The 21,335-nt window shown below is 36.8% G+C and overlaps 1 protein-coding gene across 10 annotated transcripts in view; it reads left to right on the top strand.

Moving 5' to 3' along the window:
• Positions 1-21,335, top strand: part of COBL (cordon-bleu WH2 repeat protein) — a 157,423-nt gene that overhangs the window by 62,135 nt on the left and 73,953 nt on the right. For all 10 annotated transcript variants that reach the window (XM_039714767.1, XM_039714765.1, XM_039714766.1 and 7 more), the window contains one exon: positions 20,895-21,089. In XM_039714767.1, coding sequence (XP_039570701.1) covers positions 20,895-21,089 — 195 coding nt within the window. The remainder of the gene's footprint in view (positions 1-20,894; positions 21,090-21,335) is intronic.

The following is a 21,335-nucleotide window of genomic DNA, read 5'->3' as shown; positions in this document are numbered from 1 at the left end:
GAGGGAACCAAAGGCAGTTTCAGTTTTATTTCTGAAGGAAAAATATCTTGCCACTGCTTTTGGTACAGTAGCAGGAATTACATTGACTGGATCAAGAAAATTTTTCTTGCCTGTAAAGAAATAGTTAACTTGTGAAGTACTACCAAGGTAAAGGCATGAACTTTCATATGCCTAGTTTAAATCCTTTTCTCACTATTATGTGGTGGGGATGCACACTGAATTGTAGGAAAGAAAATGTAATAATTCTATTCTGGAGTTGATTGATTTGGAGCTGGTTTGTTTCGTTGTTTATTCCGGGCAATATGAAGTAATGGAATAAAAGTATAAGAAATAATAGACCCTTAGGTGTTTCTTCAAGCACAAGTTATATTCATTTTTTTAACCACCAAACCATTCTCATTGGCATATCTATCTAATTATTATTGGAATTATTAATGCCTATAAAAATACTTTGAGTTGTTGATGAAGAAGCAAATTTTCAAAGTCAAGATGGCAAAGTCAACATTTATTCTTGAGGTGAAGGGACAGTTTTTCACAGTATCAGCAAAAATAAAGGTGAAAAGAATTTGTTACCTTAGAGAGTGAGTGTAGAAATGCACAAAAGGATTTCTCCATGAAAATCCTCAAAATGCAGCAGTTCATTACACCACACAACAGTACACAAAATCCATCATGTATTGTAAATGAAGCAGAAATCCTTTCCCTTAATCTGGGAATAAAAGCAAACCAGTTTTGTGCTAAGCAGGTCAGTTTTATATCCAGGTTAACTTTTCAGAAAACAAATGCTGTGGAAATACACAACATACAGGTAAAGCAGTTGGAAGCTGCAGAATAATTAAGTGTATGCAGCTTTTTCTGTGCCAAAGGCAGGCTGTCAGAGCTCAAGTTCAGAAGAGCTGGGAAAAAAAGGAACTTGAGTTCTCTCTGCCGCTTGGTGTCACTGTCCTCATATAATGTGTTGATCAAGATAAAACACAGTATTGGAACACAGTACTAAAATTAGCCAGTTTTATTTTTGGGGCCTTCGTGTTTTCATAAATCATGAGTGAAAAAACATGTCCCAAGTGCTGAACGATGTGTAGCTCTGATGTGGACTTTGTTTATGTAATATATCAACTTGGGAACAAATATTTAGAAGTACAGCCAGGAACACTTATCTGAGGTTTTGAAACTTCAGCACAAAGTCTTATCACACGGGGTTTCTCCAGTTCAAACAGGGCTGCAGCAGTGCAATGTTGGAGGATCTTCATCAGCACTTCATCAGCACCATTTTAAAAATAACTAGTTTTCAGTGTATTTCAGAATGTAATTTTTGCCCATAATAGAACCAATTATTAAATGAAGCAAATAGTCCAGTAGTTCTCTGTTTGTCGAGTCTGTCATGCCATGGTGATGTATGTTCATGTGCAAAACTACAAGAGGAAAAGAAACGTGTAATTAAAATACCAAACAGTTATCAGATATTTTGATGATGTGTGTGGTGGTTTTGGGTTTGTTTTTATTTCATAAAACAAATGTACCTGAATAATTGTAAGATTGTTTTCCAGAAGAAAAGTTCTGTTCTCCAGAATAAAATCATCAAGAATTTTGGTGCATTAGTAATCCTGGCAATCACTTCTTAAGTTCTGGCAACAACTCTTTTCCATGCAAGAGCTTTAAAAACATTTATGATTTACCTTTTCAGAGCCTTGTACTCTAGCTGTAACTTTTATGCCCTCTTTGATGGCAGGAGTTACACCATTCATGGTACACTTTGTCAGTTTGGAATGCGTGGAAAGAAGAATCAGGTACCGTTAGGTGATTGTTATTTCTCTTCAACCATGTCAGGTCCCAGGTGATCAGGTAATATCCTTTCCTGTCAAGAATTTCATGTCACATAGGCAGGTACTGTTCAGGGCAATAGGAATGAGATTACTGCCCATGTCATCTAGGTGGAGTTAGGTTAACAGCCATCCACTTCTAGTATTTCCTTGTGTTTGACAATCACGTTTGCTTTAAATTTCTGTTTTCTTTTTCTACCTTCTTGCTCTCCTGACAATGCTTAGAGTGTGTTTGTTTCTTATTAGCAGAGGCAAATCCTGGGGTAGTTATGATGCATTTTGTATCGTTAAAGCTATCTATGCTCTGTCCAAGATGTAGGTTGTGATCTGGCCTTGAAACAATGTTTCCTAGTGTAATATTGTTTGCAAAATATGAAACCCAACAAACTGAGTATGGAAAGTTGTCTAAGTGCTGCAGCAGACAGGGCTGTTAGCCCCAGTCTTTCATTGAAGGGTGCCTGTAAGCTGGTAGTTAGATGCCAGAGGATGACACTAGGGAAGATACAGTTATTGTTGACATGATTAGAAGAAAAACAGATCTAATAAATACCATATATCTCAGCATAAGGTTCACCATCACAGTAGAGTTAGTTATATTTTGATAGCCTGCGATACACTGTGGGAAAAAAAAAGAAAAAATCATTACTGTTAACTTGCCTTGGTAAGACAAAAGGTTTGCCCAAGGCTTAAGCTGGCATTGAGAAAATTTTGGTAGTAAAGATGCCAATGATCAACTTTATTTCTCCTTATCCACTGAGAGACAGGAAGCAATATGCTTTATATATAGCAATAGAAATTTAACTTGGATACAAGAGGGAGAAAAATTTGACTGTATGGAAACTTCACTGGGGAGCATGCTATAAAAATGACATGAAATCCTTATCATCCCCTAATCTGCAAACCGTCCAAAAATGGCTAGAGGATGAGCTACATGTGCTTTATTCTGTCTCAGAGCAGAGTTATAGATTAAGCAGACCATGAAGGTGCCTTTCAGCCAGGCTATGGCTGCTGGAGAGATGCAGCTGTTCCCGCCTCCTTTTGTGGCGTGCACTTACAGGATATTAACTGTCTTCACTTGTGTGAATCATAGATGGTTTTGCATATTATAGTATCTTTAGATTTTTCTTACAGTATGTGATAGCAGAAGGCAAGAGCTTGAAACAGTGGCTGCCTGCCACCACCAGACTCAGTTTTTGCTCCACAATGTGGTGTTACTAGACCTCTTCAAAGAAAAGGTCCTTGGAGTTAGTGCAAAAAAAAATCATCTCAGAACCAGCCAAACTACTCTGGCTAAAAAAAAAATATAAAAAAAAAATAGCCCGAGGCAGACACCTGGAATGGAAAGTCTCAGCATCCATGGTTAAAGCATGGTGAAGTTACAAGCTATTAAAAACAGTATCTGGTGAAGAGACATGTCAGCTGACCCCTGTTCTGTCTGTGCTGCTTAGCTTGTACTTGCCAACTTCATGCATTCAAAAATCACTTGTCAGCTCTTGCCCTCACCACACAAAAGTGGCTTAAGATAATGAGATTTGAAAAGAAATCATTAAGGGTGGACTTTCCTCCATTTGAGTTCTGAGTGTTAAGTTGGTAAAAGTTGCATTTAAGCTTCTTTTTTGTAACCAGGAAGGTTTTGTAATTTTTAAATACAATATTATCAGGTAGTCAGTGGTTACCAAAATCTGTATCTTTATTTAGAAATGCATGTTTCGGAGTTAAATCATCACAACTCATGGTATTTGTGTTGCTGCTTTTAAAAAGATAGGTAATAATCTTCAGTTCCTGCAGTGGTTTTAGCTGGATATTTTGAAGGAAATATTGTCAAGAAACATTCTGAGATGAACACAGATAAGTGGATTAAGTCAAATCAAAAGGGCTTGAGTAGTGTCATATCTACAAAAGGAATTGGCAACAACTATGCCTGGCTGTGCCTGTTTTAAATACCTGACAGTGTGGGTGTCTGGACTCTGAATCTCAGCAGATGAGAGTAACATTTTCTGAGTTTTGAATCCACTGAAATCTTCCCAGCAGGAGTTGCTTGTTAAACTCTGCCCATCTGTGTCTGTTACCTGCCTCTGCTCAAGATTCAAATCTCAAATCAGCTCTTAGATTCAGGTATTTAAAGCTTTTTACTCTAGAGCATTACCATCTACCACTGTTATCCAAAATGTGAGTGACCTAAGTTCTCTTTTTTGCCTTTAGAGATATCAGCATCACAGAATTATTTCCTCCTTTGCAAAAAAAGAAAACCAAAATACTTACAGGGCTGGAGACTGCCTGGAACAAAGCTGTGAGGTATTCTTGATGTGGGAAGCAACCTTTTGTAAAAATACCCAAATATTCAGTGAGTCAGAGAGCAAGAGCAAGCTTAACTATTCAGACCAGTAATGAACTAACTTAAGTGCGGTGGCAGCTCTGGCTTCTAGAGCCAGAGATGTTTTTCTGTGATTTATGCTAAGCAGATGTTACATCCAACAAGTAAGTAGTCACTAAAGCTGGAACTGGAGGAGCCAAATGGCTTCCTGCCCAGATGAATGCCCTAATCTCAGTCTCTTTTTAGCTAAACTCATGTTCATGTCCTTGAAGAGAGAATAGTCTTGCTCTCCTCACAAGAGGTGAAAGTTTGTTATTTCTCAACTAGACAATGGTTTTGGATCTGGATTTACCATACTCCTACTGAATCGTCGAACTCGTGGCAGGGGTTTGGACATGACAAGAGGTAGATACCATAGCTGCATTTTCAGGCAGTTTCATCTTTGTGAAGCCCAGTTGCTTAGTTGTGCTTTAAACATATCTATTGCATCAGGCCCCTTGGCTGACAAAGAAGGAGATTTGCACATTTTATGGATCCTGTTGGAATTTAGGCAGGAGGTTAGAAGCATGGTTTCTCCACATTTTCTATGCTCAGCATGCCCAGAAGCAGAATTCAGGCACCAAAATGGAAGTGAGCACATCAGAGGGATATGTGTCAGGCTTATTGATGGGAAAGCGCAAACCATTGTGATTTAGGGAGGCATAACCCAACAGGAGCACGCTAAGTTAGGCTTGCGTGTGGCAATTCCAGACCTGGGCTGTATGGCATCATTCTCTGCACGGTGATGTACCCAGCCAGTCTGGTGTAAGTTGGCTCAGATATCTCCCTCGGATGTTTAATTAAGACCTGGTGACACACCCTTAACCACCCAAATCCTTTTATGTCTGATTCATCTTTTGTTACTGATTTCACTGAAAAGTTCTGAAGTTAACTCACTGAAAAAAAAAATACAATAAAGCAGCAGCTAATAAGACCAATGGCTTTTAATTTGCATTAATAAAAGCACATTAAAAAATACCCAAAGACAAACTCAAAATTCCACTTGAGATTTTTCTAGTGACATGTCAACCACTCAGGCTTTGCTTTCTTGGTAATTAATATTACCAGAACCCCTTAATAGTCTGTAATAGCCTTGTAATTCACATTTGGTCATAACACATTCAGCATATTGTTCTTAGTGGCAAGCATGCAGTGGTCTGGAAAATACCACCTTTAAACAAAAGTTTATTAGAGGATCAGGCTTTTCACAATTGGAATTTCTCGTCAGGCTCTCCAGTGGTAACTACTGTAGTGGAAGGATTAGCGTGTATTTATGCCAGTGCCCTTTACTAGATGAAATCAGAAATGGCTAATAGTATATCAGTGATTCCCTATTTCTAATATATGATGGAAATTTTTTTAGGCAGTAAAACCTGTTTTGTAGTGGCATAATCTGAATCCTATGTAACCGTAGATTCATTATATTAGTCTAAAATATCCTATTAGCATATGTAGATTTTAGATACAGCAAAAATTTTCAGCACCAGTTAAGGTATAATTTCTTTTCTTTTGCAAACAATTTCTGAGGCATGGACGCTAATAGGATTTGGGTTTTTTCCAGCCTCTTCTGTGGACAGTGAAGACTCGATTTCATTAAAAGTAGTGGCATACAATAACATTTCTTTTAATTAGATGATCTCATGATTTCCACACATATTTGTTCTGTGCATTATTGTTAGTTGGCAAAACTGAGCTGCTTGGTAGCGTGTGAAACCATATGTCTCAATAACATCTTATGGCAGGTAAGGGAGGATTTGCAAAACACTTGCTGACAGGACACAATGCATTTTACTTTGATGGAGAAGTTTTCCTAAGTGAATTTTATGGCTTAGTTCTCTCATGCAAAGTCAGACCTACATGGGACTTAGTGGCTCTTACAAGTTTTCCTTTAACTCAAAGAGTTGTCTATATGAAGCAAAGACTGTGTGGCACTGAATGTACTTCTCAGTGTGTGCTTCTCAGTTGTTCATCACTACAAAAAGAGACCATCTAACAACTGTAGCCTGTGTAGCTGTTTCATATTATTTCTGCTTTTTTTTTCAATAGACAACTGTTGAATTAGGCTTTGTAAGTCTTTTACGTGCAGCTGTAATACTGTTCCTCCCCTTGGAGCTTAGCAGAAAGGACTACGAATAATTTCAGCCATTGCTTTTCCTCTTACTCTGTTTCAAGTGTATAATACTTCATTTAAATTCTAGGAAACATTTTGGGATGCAAACCAAAGCAGAGAAAGAGGGTGGCAAATAGTGGTTAGTCTTTTTAAAGGCTTTTCAACAGTATGAAGTAGTCAGTTCCACTTTCTTTAATTATTTTTTTTAATGTCATTTTCACTTTTAAGCAGATTTAAAAGCACTTGGGCAAACTAAGGAAAATATTTCTAGTTTTGTAAGTGGTCAGCTGGAAGAGCAGAAGAGAAAGATGAAGGCAGGTAGCAAGACCTAGCCCTACAGAGGTCTTGCCTAGGAAAGTAGTTGTAGATATTGGCCCCACTGACTTTTTCAGTGCCATCCCAAGCACCTGTTTAGGTGTTTTGCTAGTTCAGTACCTCAGTGACCTGCTGTGAGCCAGGTGTGACCAGTGTGTAGGTTATGAATTGTGCAGGCAGTCTCTGAAGTGTAGAGATGACATAGTGAGATGGAGAGATTGCCAGTAGATTTATGTTGTTAGTGTGAAATTCCCCACACCCCCTTCTCTGATTTCTTTCCTCTTTCCATCCCAGCAAATGCTCAGGTATGCATGTTGACTTCAGTCTCTCCCAGTCTCAGCACAGAGATGATGTGATTTCATTGACTCTAAATGGAGCTTGTTCTGATTTACAGTTGTTTGCACAGGACAAGAGTCAGGCCAGTAAATTTCACTGTGGAAGTTTGCCTTGTAAAAACCTAATGGCAATGGATTTGACAGAAGGGAAGAAGAAGGGAGGGAAGAAGAAACATTTAGGACTATTTATTAATCAAGAATTCCACCAGGGAGGCTTTTTTTGCCTTGATTCTGGCAAATGTACAGATGAAAGATATTGTGCAGAGACTGTTTCTGCACAAACAGAGAAAGCCCTTCAGATGTAAACAATTGAGCAGCTGGCATGGGAGATTAGTGCAGCAGCAGTGGGAGGGGGGTAATGGTGGATGGTGGTGCTGTCTAAATTTAACAAATGTTAAACAAGATCCTTGTTCTAGTTTAAGTGCTGCAGGTCAGAAAGACAATATCAACTAAAAATACTGGCAGTTGTATAAGTCAGACAAAGTTATTAACTAGTATTTAATTAAAAGTAACTTGCCTATCCAAAATTCTGACGCCTCCTTCACCCCTCATCCAAAAGGGGGGAAAAAAGGGAGCTGGGAAAATATCCTATGTAACTTCTTTGAGTTAAGGAAAAAAACCCCCAACACTTTATCCTCTGTCTATGGAAAGGCAATAATTTGGGACTTCTTAATGTTTTTTGTTTTGATTTTGAACTTAGTGTATTGTTCTGCTTTTAATTTTCTGTGACTGAAAATTACATCAAAGAAAGAATCATGCTAAGGGTGAAAGTAAAGTAGTGGTCTTTTAGCTTTTTAGACATGTTCATGTGCTATTTAATATGTGTTTTAGTTTTTTAAACCCTTGCCAGTTAGACAACTAATTATATATCAGTGTAGGGTATCTGGTCATGCATTGGGTTCCATGGATTTTGGTTTTAATCTGTTTTGATCATGGTTTTAAAACAACTCCTTGCTATTTGTTGGGATCCAGTTCACATATGTTTTGTTGGAGGTCCTTTACTTTCTCATTTCTTTAACAGAAGAGATTGAAGTATGGATATCTTGAACCAAATTTTGTGTTTAAAAAATCTATGCTTTCTTAGCTGGCATTGTTATGATTTTCATTGAGCTTGAAAGTATACTGAAGAAAAAGATTTTCTGGAGAAATGACAATGGCAACATAATTTAGAGTATTATTTTCTTTCAGCATCATACAGTTAGATTGACCTTTGGAGACTCGATGCAGAACTCACTAAAGCCAGTGGAAAAATTCCTGCTGGTTTTAACTGGCTTTGGACTATGTCCTTTATGAGTTGCTAGCCATTATCTACTAGTCCATTTTAGAATCATTCCTTCTTGTCCTGCTTCAGGTTCTCAAAAGTCTTCTGGCACTTTCACTGTAATCTCTTAAAATGTAAGACCTTCATTTTTGATGGACAGTTGGTGCAGATGAACCCCTTGAAGTTGCTTAATTTATAGAGCGTTTTCTCACTGGGGAAGGAGAAAACCCCAAAGTAAACATGTTAAGTCTTGTAGAAGATGAATTGCAAACAGTGGCAAAGGAAGGGAGTGGCTTTCACCAACCAATAATTTGTTGCAAAAGCAGGTTTTCCTTTGTTATCTGAAGCAGTGCATACCCACAAGTAAGCAGAATTCCCAGCACTGGTTGCCCTATTTAGGCTGTAATTGTGCCAGCTGAAGTCCAAGCATCAGTGTATATTGTACCTATTTCCACAGTTTTTAACTTCTGTGTCAGTTAAATTTGGGACTGTGCTTGAAAAGTTTATGCCAAAACTGAGCAGTGGGGGGTTCCCTCCAGTGAATTGGAGTACACCAGTCTGTGAAAATAAATAGTTTGGAGAGATGTGATTTCTTAATACTTCACACTAAATTCAAAAAGAAACAAGACTATACCTACTAGGAAAATTAGTTTCTTGGGAATAATGAACATTGACAAGTCAAGCACTGGTTTCCTAAGGATATATCACTTATTTTTTTGACTTGGAGAAACTTTGAAGGCTACAGTATACTGCAAAAGAAGATAAAATTATGAATTTTTATGTATGTATATACAAAGTGGGAAAAGGGTGAAGTAGCCTGGCATCCAGCACATCTGTACTTCCATTCCCTTTGTGGTACCCTATATTATCACTTCACATTTATTTAGAAGATGGAGTGGTCAAGACAAAGAGTTGAAAGAATATTAAAAAACGTTCACAATAGGAAAAGACTTAAAGGCCAAGGATATTAAAAGAGTGGTCAAGCATTACTTAAAAGAAAATTTAAAGGGAGGTTCTGCTTCTTTATTCTTAGCCTGTTCCTCTTAACTCAGTTAATGAACTTGCATGATTTTTGCCAGCATGAGCAGGATATTGATTTTTTCTCTGAAGTGGATAGTCTTTGGATCATCCTTCAGGATGGAGGGGAAGCTTGAATTTGAATTTCATGGTCCTGGAAGATTCAGATCCTGAAATTAATTCATTTGACTTCTTCAAAGCATAAGCATATGTATTTTTCTATCCAAACTGATCACCTCCTTTGATGAGACAAGCTTAATTTCTGCAGGTATCAATCTGTAGGTGTTATGAAGGAGAAGGTGGCTGTGTACCACACCTGGATGTGCTCTATCCATTGTCCAGCAGGAGAGTGTTGTCTTTAAACCTTCTCACTTACCCCTGTACACTCACTCAGGAGTCCTCCAGACTCCTTCTCTTCTCTTCTGACCATTGATGCTGATCTGGGACTGAATATTCAGCTGTTATAATTCAAAGTGGTTTGTTGGCATCGGTTCCCAACCGTCAAGCTGTAAGCATGATGTGAGTTTGTCTTTTGATTTTGACCTCTGCAGAAAGCTGTCATATCTCATTAAAGGGTTGGTCTGCTCCACCGCTGTAGTTTGCAGTCAGAAGTTGTCATGCAACTCCTGAAAGCGTGAAAGATGCAGAGAGCTTGGGAGCTTGCTTAGGCAAGCCCTTAAGGCTTCAGACTGAGCATATTGTACTCAGTGTGTAGAACGTGCATTGAGGCACAAACATACATGCAGATATCAGGAAGAGCTAAACAAAGTGATAAGCTGTGTGTGCATATGTCCCTGTGTTTGCATGTAGATCCATGTATGTATGCACAGAGGTTGTGTACATGCACACCTGCACATCCAGAGTTCTCAAAGAGCTAATTGAAACTGTAAAATTCCTGGCTGCAGACTTCTGATTCATGTTGCTAGAATCTTCTTAGTGACTCTGTAATTAGGATTTGTTTTAAGATTTGCACTAATTTTAGAGTTCAAAAGCTTATTTGTTCTTCTAATTTAGGTTTTAAAGTCTTCAGAGGTTATATTGTTTTTCAGTAATACCTTTGGCAGTGTTTTATCATTATAAAGTGTAAAGTTTCCTTTTTGAAAATTTGCTTTGACATTTGGATGATTGTATTTGTCTCCCTCTAGCTAACCACCTACAGTCACCACAAACTTCAAAGGGAAAAGTTGTTGCAGGAATGCATTCTAAGTTAATAAAGTGTTTGTGTCAGAATTGGAGTATAAGGACTGGAGCTGGAAGCCAGATCCCTGAGCTTGAATAGATCAGAGCTTTGACTTCAGAGAAGTTCTGCAGATCGTGGTGGGAATTTGCCTTTGAATCTCAGTAGATTTTCTTCATTCATCAACACCTATAATAAGAAGAGATTTTCAGAAGCCAGTAGTCATATGTGTCAGAACTTCGGCAGACACTGAATGTTTTTGAGGATTGATCATTCATGTTTCTTGCCTTTGGAAAACTTGCATAAGGACAACACTTTCACTAAAATGTGGAGAAAACACTTTCTAATTCAAATGGAATAAACATAATTTCAGTAAAACCCAGAAATCATTTCTCCAAAACCAAACAAATCCACACCCAAAACCCTCATGCCAGGAACTATTCCATTCATAATTCTGGTCACCATAAAAATTGACTATGCAGACATTAAATCAGATATTTTAAAAATTGTATGTTTTATGTAAAGTTTCCATCTCCTCCTCCAGCATAAATTGGCATGTCTACAATGAAAATATATTAAAGGTTATCAAGTCTAGTGGTTTAATAGTTTCTATATGTTAAAACAATTTGCGGGGAAGAACTATTTCTGCAATAGTTTTTAAATATTTTTGATTTTAGGAGGATATATTGCAGATGTAATTCTGTCTTCCATGAACTAAAAACATTGGCTGATTGATTTTAAAGAATTGGTAATTATAGAGAAAATCAATTTATATTGCAGTGATGAATGAATTTTGCTCAAGGATTTTGATTCATTTTTTTGTTATTTATGATTGATGAATGCTTAACACCAGTGGGAAAATGGGTTTTTTTCACTTGTCAGTCTTTGACCTTTTGAACTCCCTGTTTCCAGAAGTCTGTTGCTCGACCATTAGTAAAGACAGATTTTGATTTTGGCTTGGTTGTTCAACACTATTGGATTGAGCTAAAGTATAAGTGAAAGGAGAAACCAACTTTTTCAAGCTTGCAAAAATGTGAATTTTTCCATCCTCAGTCTTCCAAGATTGCTCTCACTCTATCTGCTAATGCCCTTCCAAGGCAAAGTGCAAATAGCCTCTTTTCTAATGTTCTTCCCTTGTTTTGCCTCCAGCTTAATATTTTCCTGTCTTCTTTCTATACTAGGATTGAATGAAATTTTGGAATCCATGTGGATTTTCCTCTGTAATTCTTTCTTCAGGTTTCTTTAAAATGTGTTTTTCTATTTAGGTCTGTCATTGGCTTTTGGACCTTTGTTCACAGGTTTCAAAATGTCTCTTTTGTTATTTTCTTCTATTCTGCTTCATCTCCATGTCTTACTATGTGTTAAATTCCTACCACAGAAATATTTATCACGTGTTTACAAATCTGTATATATCAATCCCCTTTTCCTTCACTGCCAAATCTTTTCTGGTTTGAGTTTTATTCATTTGACTTTTCCCACACTGCCTTCATGTCAAGTAAACATGAACATCACCATCTTTCTGGGCCAGTATATGGACAGTCATAGATTTTTCTTACAAAATATGATTTCTGTCCTGCACAGCCTCCTTAGTTCATTGTTCCTTCCCTAACATATAAGGGAGTACTCTTATCATCACATTCTCTGAAGTCTTCTGCTTTTTGCAATATTCCTCTTCTTTTCCAGCTTTCATCTCTGAATATTTTCAAGGACTTAGCTTCTTGTCAAATCTCATGAATGCGTTCACTTAATTTTTTGCCACAATTACCATTTTTGTTCCTATCCTCACTTCATGTTTTCTTTTCTACTTCTCTGTTCTTTCACATCTGCTTTTATTCCACCTGGACAAATACCCAAAAAAAGACTTGTAATGTTTTCCACATTTTTTTCTTATTTAATTTTCTGATTAATCAATTCTTTTATAATTCCCTGCACATCTCTCATTACAAGCACATAGCTATCAAAAAAAAAAAAAAAAAAAAGCTGTCAAAATAAAAGGGTGCCTGAATTTGCTGACTCTCTATCTTTTGTTGGATATTCTGGGACTCTTTTGAAATTATTATTTCTTCCCATAGTGGCTTTACATACTGGTATTTTTGGCAGTTATGAAAAATCTATTTTCAAAAGACAGTGGTTTTTTATAGGTTGACATATTTTGACAATACACTGTGACAAAAAGTGTTGGACTTGTGGAAGATAAGTTTTTGCCAGTCTGGCCAGAAAGATGTAAATCATCCCCAGGAGGGTGCATTTTGGATGTCAGTTCTTCTGGTATTTTCCCAAAATTATTATTGAAAGAAAGAAGGAAAAGAAAAAAGAGAACATTCTATCAAATGAGACACAAAGTTGTCCACACACTTTTGAAAGTCAAGATTAATCATTTTACACTTGTATGGAATGCAAACAAACCTTAACCCTAAGCATCTGGTGGCATCCTAGACTGTCACCTGCAGTTCAGCTTGATTTTGGAATTCACTTCAGATTGTGCCTGCTGCCTGCACTCCCTACCTCCCACCTGAGTGATGGGTAGCAATGTTTATTTTAAACTTTCAAGGAGCATAGGAACATTTAATCCCAAAATCTTTTCCGTGCTATGTTAATGATGATTTTTTCTCGCTAGGGTTTACGTACACAAAACAAAAGCAAAAGTATTTGCATTTTAGGTTGTTTTTTTTTAAATACAACTCGCATCCAGATAGTTTAAAAAGAATCCAGATGCTGTGTGCATCTCAGCTGCAGAGGACCATAAGGGCAAAAAGGAGGTTGTCACGTTTTGGAAGCTTGTGCATATATGTTCATGTTTTCTCTGAACATGTATGGCACTATAAAATGGCATTTTAAGGGACTGGACACACATGTGCTGAAGCCTGTTTCATGGATGTCATTGGATTTATACCAATGTTGAATTATCTCCCAATAGTTTGGTGTCTCATTGTCTTTAGCTGCATTTTTGTAAATTGAAAATCTGCAGAGTAGTGGAATATTAAGTGTAAAACATATTAGTTTGTGTGATGTTCAGCGGAGGTTTGCTGTTTTATACATACCGTTCCTTACTTCGCTGGTCACATTTGTTCAGAAAAGATTGTTTATCAGTCTAAGCTTCTTTCATTTGTGGCTAAATATCTTCAGATTTAAGCAAAATAATTTTTTGCTCCTTCACAGAACACACAGTAATAGAAATTAAATTAATTATACATTACAAAGATTTGTAGCACTACATCGAGTTGAGAGTGACTTGTCAATGGAAACAGCTCTGGATCAAAGAAATTGTTTCTCTTCTTTTTAACAAGTTCCTCAGCTGTGATTCACAAGGTCCACAGGATATGAGCTTGGTGGTTACACAATGAGTTCAGTGTCCAGACTGATAGTAGAGGACACAAAGGATTTATATGTGTGTGCCTTCAAACACCCATTTATCCAATTGGGTCTTCCCATTAGTACCAGGCAGCATTCTGCCTGCTCCCACCCTCTGAATTGTTGAGACATGACTACCTTCTTCTGTCAAGAAAGACAATTTTTTGCTAATTCTATTGGGATGCTATTTTTTTTAATGAATTTGTTTGAAATATGCTGTCACTTACAGAAGAGGTGAGACAAAGGAAAGACAGCAATGTAAATCAAGTTAGCTTGTCTTCCCTTTTTTGCATCTATTGCTGCAATGGGAAAGAATTGTTGTGTCCATTTCTCTTGATACTGATTTCTTCAGATTGACATGAATGAATATGGGTAGCAGTAATAGAGAGGTTTTATAAAGCATGAAGGGTATTCTGACTTGAGAAAATCTGAAAAGTAAAACAGGTAACAGGACAATTTATTTGGAGGAAATACATTGTATTTTAAATCACAAGTGATTTCAAAGCTTCAGTTCTCAAAGCACTGACAAATTCTCAAAGCATTGATCTGTCATAAAATCTTGAAAAATATAACTGACTTCACAATCTCTGAGTTTCTTGATTAATACACATTGTTGAATTCCTAGACTTGTATTCCACTGCTTTGTATGTACCATGGTACTTCCTTTAGTTTTGGAGAAGTCAGATTAAATTTGTGATCTCAGACTGGCAGAATACTGAGGGAGGTGGTAGTAGTGGGTGATACTGCATCTGCTTCTTTATATTTGATAGAGTTTACAGACATGTTTATGTTTAGCTGGAATTCATGTATTCCCAATCCATGTTTTCTGACCTCCTAATGATTTGAGTAAAATGTTTATATTCCTCAACTTCAAAATATAGTATTTGACAGCTCATTAAAAAAGCAAGCAGCTTACATGTGGGTTCTTGTGGGTTTTGCCATATTCGTTCAGTATCCTTGTGATTTTCAAATGGAAACTGAGTTTTGAATATTGCTTCACTTCTTTTATCTATATGAGGCACAGGAATTATTTAAAAAACTACAGAAGGTACTTGGAAGCTCTCTCTGGTTGTGCACCCTTGTTGTCCTCAGTGTGGTGGAAGGGACCAGTTAGTACCCATACTTGTTCCCTACTGAGAAATTCACAGTGAATCTAAGTCCCATGGTGTGTTTTCCAAAACTTTTTTCCTGGAGGCTTCCATTTTTCTAGTTCCTTTCCTTGGGTGTTTCTTTTTTTCAGCTTTTCTACTGGATAAGAATTTGGACATCCACAGGAGTGTCAAAGTGAACACAAATCAGTTGGAGCTGGAAATTTAAGTTGTACTCTTAGCTGTGGAGCCATACACTTTTCATCACATGAGCTTACCTAAGTGAAGACAAGAAGTAATCAGATAAGCTTCTAGGAAGGGAAGTTATGGTTAAGGTACAAGGAAAAAAATAATTATAAAGACAATTAAGAAGAAAAATAGCATGATTGCAGATGGTGTGATCCTGTGTAATAGGAAAATTTTAGTAGCCTCCACAGTGACATATAGGTAGATTGGTCACTTTAGCACTGGGAGATAAAATGGATTTGTGTGGGAGCTGAGTGCCTTGCACCTGGCACTGCTGGGATTTCTGATCCAAAAACTCTGTATTAAACAAACAAGAGGAATGTGGTCAGTCACGCTGAGGGAAAGCTGGCAGGGGCACAGGAGACAGTATGTTCTCAGACATCTCTGGTTCTGGTTGTATAAGTTCTGGTGTCTACCAAATGGGCCCTGACCACAAGATCTGGCTGCTATCTAGATGCTCTGATAGGCTCATACAAGTGTAAGGTAGCACTAGTTGTACAGACTTCAAAGTATAACTCAAAACTTTTACAGTAGGAACTTGAGAGCCTACTTGCCAGGCATATAAAATCAACATAGTGCATATAGTGCTGTGTAAATAGCTGTTGTTGCTTCTCATTTATTATTGTGGTGTGTGACCAGATAATTTCCTACCAATAGCAAAATGCAGAGAGATAATAAAGCAGCATAAAGTAAATTGCATAAAAATGCCTTTTTTTTACCGTTCAGAACAAGGAAAGGTTAACTTTTTTTTCCTTTTGACTGCAGACTGTTAGCACAAGTGCTTCAGGGAGTACAAAAAAACAAACTATTATATTCAGTATGGCTGGTTAGAAAGGAAAATCTGAGTAGTCATAATTTTTTTGTTTTGTTTTGTTGGGTTTTTTAAACTGTTTCCCAGCGATGTCATGACTGCAGTATAATGCTTTAGTTTTGAAGCAGGATCTTGGATTAATTCAGTTTCTGTGTTGTTAATTTTAGTGCAAATTTAGTGTAATATCAGTGTCAGGGAAAGCAGCTTCTAAGTTCACTTTGTACAGTAGGTCTGTCTGGCATTTTATATGGCCAGTTGGAATCAGTTGTGGTATCATTCAGCTAATAAATACAAGTTTGCATTAATGGAGTTTAAATGTCTCACACGCATAAATATTCTTGCTGTCACTGAGCAGATGAATTTGTTTCCCTGCTGTAAATCTTACCTTTCATATTTACCCATAATATACTTGCAAAACCAACACTATATTCTTTATGATACTTTTATTTTTTGTCTCTATTTTGGAAAAAATAAAACTCTTACTTTTTGCTAATACATCTGGTACTTTGAGTGCATTAAAACAGCTCAATTGATTACTTCTGATTTAAAAACTTCTGAGAACGAAGTTGCATAACAAGACTGGGAGCTCAAATATGTGAGTTTTGGCAAAGAGCTGCGGAAGAAAGGCTTGTCTGTAGCCACCTTGCAAGAAAAGAGCTTGACATTTTGAAAAATTTTTATTGACCAGTGTGAACAGGGAACAGGAAGTCAAATCACTCTCACAGGCAATCTGCAGCCTCTTCCTTGCTGACCTTTAAATGCCACTTAGTGTCATCAGAAAGTCAAGGAAATGCTAATAACAGGGCTTTGGGTAAGAAAGTTATATATAAGGGACATATTTTAAAAACAATAATAAGCTGATTTCCATTTTTATGCACATCTTTTTTTGTAGAACCGAATTCTCATGGCAGTACAGTTGTATTTTTAATAGAGTACTTTTACCTTTATTTATATATGACTTTAAAATTTTCCAAGTATCCATAAGATAGCAGAACTTCTGTTTATCTTGAAAAAGAGGTAGTTTGAAAAAGATTACAATTGCATTCTAGGTTGATGACCTTGGAACAGAGACTGTCTTCAGCTTTAGGCTCTTAATCTATCTTGTGTTGAGTTCAGCAGATATGGGACTTTAAAAGTCTTGTAGAAAGCTGACTGCTTGGTGTCTTCTGAAAATGAGAGTGGTATGCATACCTCACCAGGGTACTCTTAGCCTTCATACTTCAGTGTTTTTAGCAGTCCTTATTTGCCCTGCAAACATGTCTTTGATAGCTAAATTGCAAATAGAAGAAATAGTAGGAAAAAAATCTTAAATTGCTGAACCCCAAAGAAAACACCTGGTACATTAGGAGAGAAACAGGAAGTTCCTTGAGTTTCAGAACTTTGAGAGGGGAAAGAAACTAGCTGGCAAGTTTAACATTAAATGGTGATGACAGGTGATGGCAACATAAGTTGGTATGGCAGTTGTTTCTTGTCTCCTTCTGATATCTTCATGGAATTGAAGTGGACTCTAATCCATGGTTGTGCTTCAGTATATATTTCAAACATGTGCTCAGCTAGTTTCTAACATGACTGCTGGTCTATCTGGTTTTGTAATGGGCTTGCTTTAATTCAGGGGGAAAAAACAGTCCCAAACCAAACTGTTTCTTTTTTTTTCTAGTTCACATTTATTAATTGCTGTTTGACCTGGTAGCCAAGTGCTCCAATACTGGTGACTTAACAAACACTGTGATTTTGCAAGTTGAGGGACATTTTTGAAAGCTCTTTATATAATTAGTTTCTATTACTTTTCTCTTATTAATTTTTTTCCTTTTTTATTTTTTTTCTTATGAAGCTCATGGATTCTGTGAACTGATTTGGAATCTAAGCAGAGTATTCATGCTAACCTGTTTGTCAAATGAAACGGAGGATAACGGCTGACTTTTTTAGCCAGCAACATTGGCTTCAATTCCTGAGCTTGGCTTTCCTCACTTACACTGCTGTGTAATTGGTTCTTTGATAACAAATTAGAAAAACAAGAAATGTGAGATGGTTAGAGTATTTGGCATGTAGATATCATGTCCCTACAATTTTGCTTGATTAATGTTGTATGCTCTTAATAGTTGCCTTTCTAAACTGCCTGAAAAACAAACCTCCAAAATCCCATGATTTGGAAAGGAACTGCATTGCGTCTAACCCAACATAAAATATAAAAGCTGGGCTAGGTGTTGTCTCTTGGTATTAATTTTACAACAAAAGACAAGTCATGCCATAATCACTTGTGTCAGTGTTTTGTGTCCAGGGTTGTGTTTTTTCTCTTAAAGCTAATGAAAATGACTATACACATGGCAGAATTTGAAGGTCTGACTCCAGTTAGGCAAAGCTCTTGTTGATGCGTGAAAGGGCTTTCAAAACTGGTTCAAAACTGTCCTCATTCTGTTCCCCTGGAAGCTGTGGCAAGTTTTTGTTTTAGGGTAAAGTATTTACATGAGCACTCTTTAAATGCTCACTAATGGAATAATGGACTTGATATAAAGGTTGGACTTGGAAAATAAAACATAGATGAATTTGCAAGGTTGGGATTTTTTTTCTATCATTCAAGTATTTTTATTAAAAATATGGTTTTTCATGACACTATAAGTGTATGGAAGTGTGGTAGAAATATTTCCTTTTTTCCCCCTGTATCTTCTGTTAGGAAATCCAAACTTAAAAACATGACAGAACAGCATTAAACTGTTATCAATCACTGTATTCCTTCCCAATGACCTGTAGCTTGGAAAAGAATTCTCATAGCTCTTCAGCCACAAGATCTTGAGATAAAATTGAATATTCATTTCAAACTAGTTATGGCCTATCGTCTTACCAGCATCTGTATTTTTAGTGCTAAGAGGGAAATCTTGAGGCTTTTTTTTTATTTTCATACATCTTTGTGTAAAATTTCTCCACCCTTTTATTTAGAAGGCTAAAGAATTAATAAAGTCAAATCATACCTGCAGAACCCACTTTGAAATTGTTTTGTTTACTTGTTTGTAAATGTGTGAAAAGAGTAAACTATATTTGATTTCATGAACCTGCTGTTTCTGTAGGAATAAACAAACTTTATTTGATAGGACTTGTACAGTATGCACTGATAATGACTTAAAACTTCTAGCTTACAGATGAGATCATTATTTTTTCCACTGACAAAACAGGGCCAATACAAGACTGCTTCTCTATAAGATTATACCTAATCTTTTAAACAGCACCTTCTACTTCAACCTTTCTTTCTTCGTTTCCTAGAAGGGTAAAGATGTTTCCAATGCCATTCAATTCAGAGAAATTGGTGATGAAAAAGAGGCAGCAAACATTGCTTTCAGTCAGAGAAGACTGGTATCATACTGCAATTATGCCCAATACATTATTCCAAGATGAAGTGTGCTGTGCAGTGTGCAACATAAAAGCTCACAAAAGTATCTAGGTCAGTAATTGGCATCACATGCACAGTAAATGCAGGACAAGGCACAAATCTGTTTGCATCTCAGTAGCTTTCACAGGAATCTATGGAACATGGAACTTTCCCAGGCAGTAAAGGAGCCTGTATCATGCATATTTTTGCACTGCTCTTTTTTTTTTAGCTCTTTATACTTTATCAGTGCTTCCTCAATGGTCCTAAAACTAAATTAGTTGTGTTTTCAATCTTGCTGCCCTGTGTTTTACATTTTTACCTAAGCTTGCACTTGGCACTTGTGGAAAGAAATTATCTTTCTTTTTTTGAAAATAATGGCATTTGGGGTGGCCTTTAGGTTTCCTGCCAGTATGTATTCTGTGGTTTTGGACAAAATTCCACCAGAGAGCTGTATGTCCTTGATGGGAGAGCTTTGAAATTGTGGTAGCATGTTCTGTTGTGATAAGAACAGCATTTATCAACCATGCTCATCAGCCTATGTTTCCAGAAGAGCTATTCAGCTCCAGGTCATGGTGAAGTGGTATCAATGGTGATTCCACAGAAGATATTTCTGGGAAGAAGTTACAGTCAAATAACTTAATTAAAAAGTAAAATCTTCAGTTTAATATGGAAGGTTCTCTTAATTAAAAAAAAGGAGAAGCAACTCAGATTTTGAAGGGAAAAAAAAAATCATTTTGCAATATTTTTATTAGCAGAGTAAAAAATAGGTATTGAATTTAAGAGTAAAAACTAAAGTTAAAATGCACATTTTCAAGGAATCCTAGATCTAATATTTTGTATTTGTAGATTTGTTACTATGTGACTGCATATGTTTGTTTGTATATTAATATAAAAATGTATTAAAATTCTGAAATCCATTAAAGTTTTTTCAGTGATTTTATTAAGTTTTCAATGAGAACTAAAGTCATTTTTAGCAGTAAAGAATTACTGAAGTAATGTTCTGTTTCTCCTTTCATCTGGGCCTGTTAGAATCCAGAGAGATGTCTGTCAGTAGGACTTCTTTTCACCAAGTTAAATGGTTGTTTTCAGTAAGTTTTAAGTGATTATGCGTGATTGTGCATGTAAATTGGAAATAGTTTAATGGTAGCAGAATTTCTCTTATGTAAATCTGCAGAGAAGACTCAGTTCAATCAAGGCAGATTGATAACAAAATAGACAAGCCCGAGACACTGACAGCATTTTATTGATACAGTGTTCTCATTTATGAGTAAATCTTGCTTCCAGAAATGTGTAATTTGGAATTTAAATGCAACTGCAAATGCATTTGGATAACTGTAATTATAAGTCTTGATGTGAACTTTGTATTTTAAATAGCAAGCAGCAGCAGTGTTCCCATCAATACTACTGTTAAACCGCAGTAGGTGCTTATCGTGCCTCCTGTCTTATTAATACTGCCTGTAAGATTTGTTCCAGTTGACCTTTGAAAGTTTCCAAAAGTTAGAGTTTGCAATTCAGCAGGTTTGGCAGAGGAACATACATGATTATTCACATCATTGTTTAAACGGTAACCAGATGTGTCTTGTTTTTCTTCTTTCTTTCCCATTGTTTTTAAAGAGTGATGTTAATCCAAGATGTTAATCCATTTACAGGGTTTTTCCACAGCACCAAATTCCCCTTCGGTGAATTCTCGTTCCAGTAGCCTGGGTTCATCACTGTCCCTTGGTAACATCTCTGGAATGACAGCAAACCCAGAAGTGAAAAAGCGCAGAGCACCTCCTCCACCAGTCGCAACACCAGTATTGCCGAACACGGAGGTGAGGGGACAAGAGAGGACAGCAGCACAGGTAACAGTGACACTGCTGAATGGGCTCCTTTGTTTGCTGTGCTGGGTACCATCCATTCATTCAGCAGTCCTAAAGCCATTCACAGGTATTTTGATCAGCCATTAGCTACAGCTGACCAAAACTCCCCTCTTACAAAATAAAATTATCAAAGGTCTTAGTGTTTTGTACACATATACTGTGCTCTCTTGAGACTGCCCCAAGCTTTCTGCCCTGTCAAGAATCATTCTAAATCAGAAAAGTTTTGTA

The sequence above is a fragment of the Passer montanus genome, unplaced genomic scaffold (assembly GCF_014805655.1).
Source record: "Passer montanus isolate IOZ18808 unplaced genomic scaffold, ASM1480565v1 scaffold31, whole genome shotgun sequence".
Classification (NCBI taxonomy): domain Eukaryota; kingdom Metazoa; phylum Chordata; class Aves; order Passeriformes; family Passeridae; genus Passer; species Passer montanus.
This window is presented reverse-complemented; position numbering and strand designations above follow the sequence as displayed.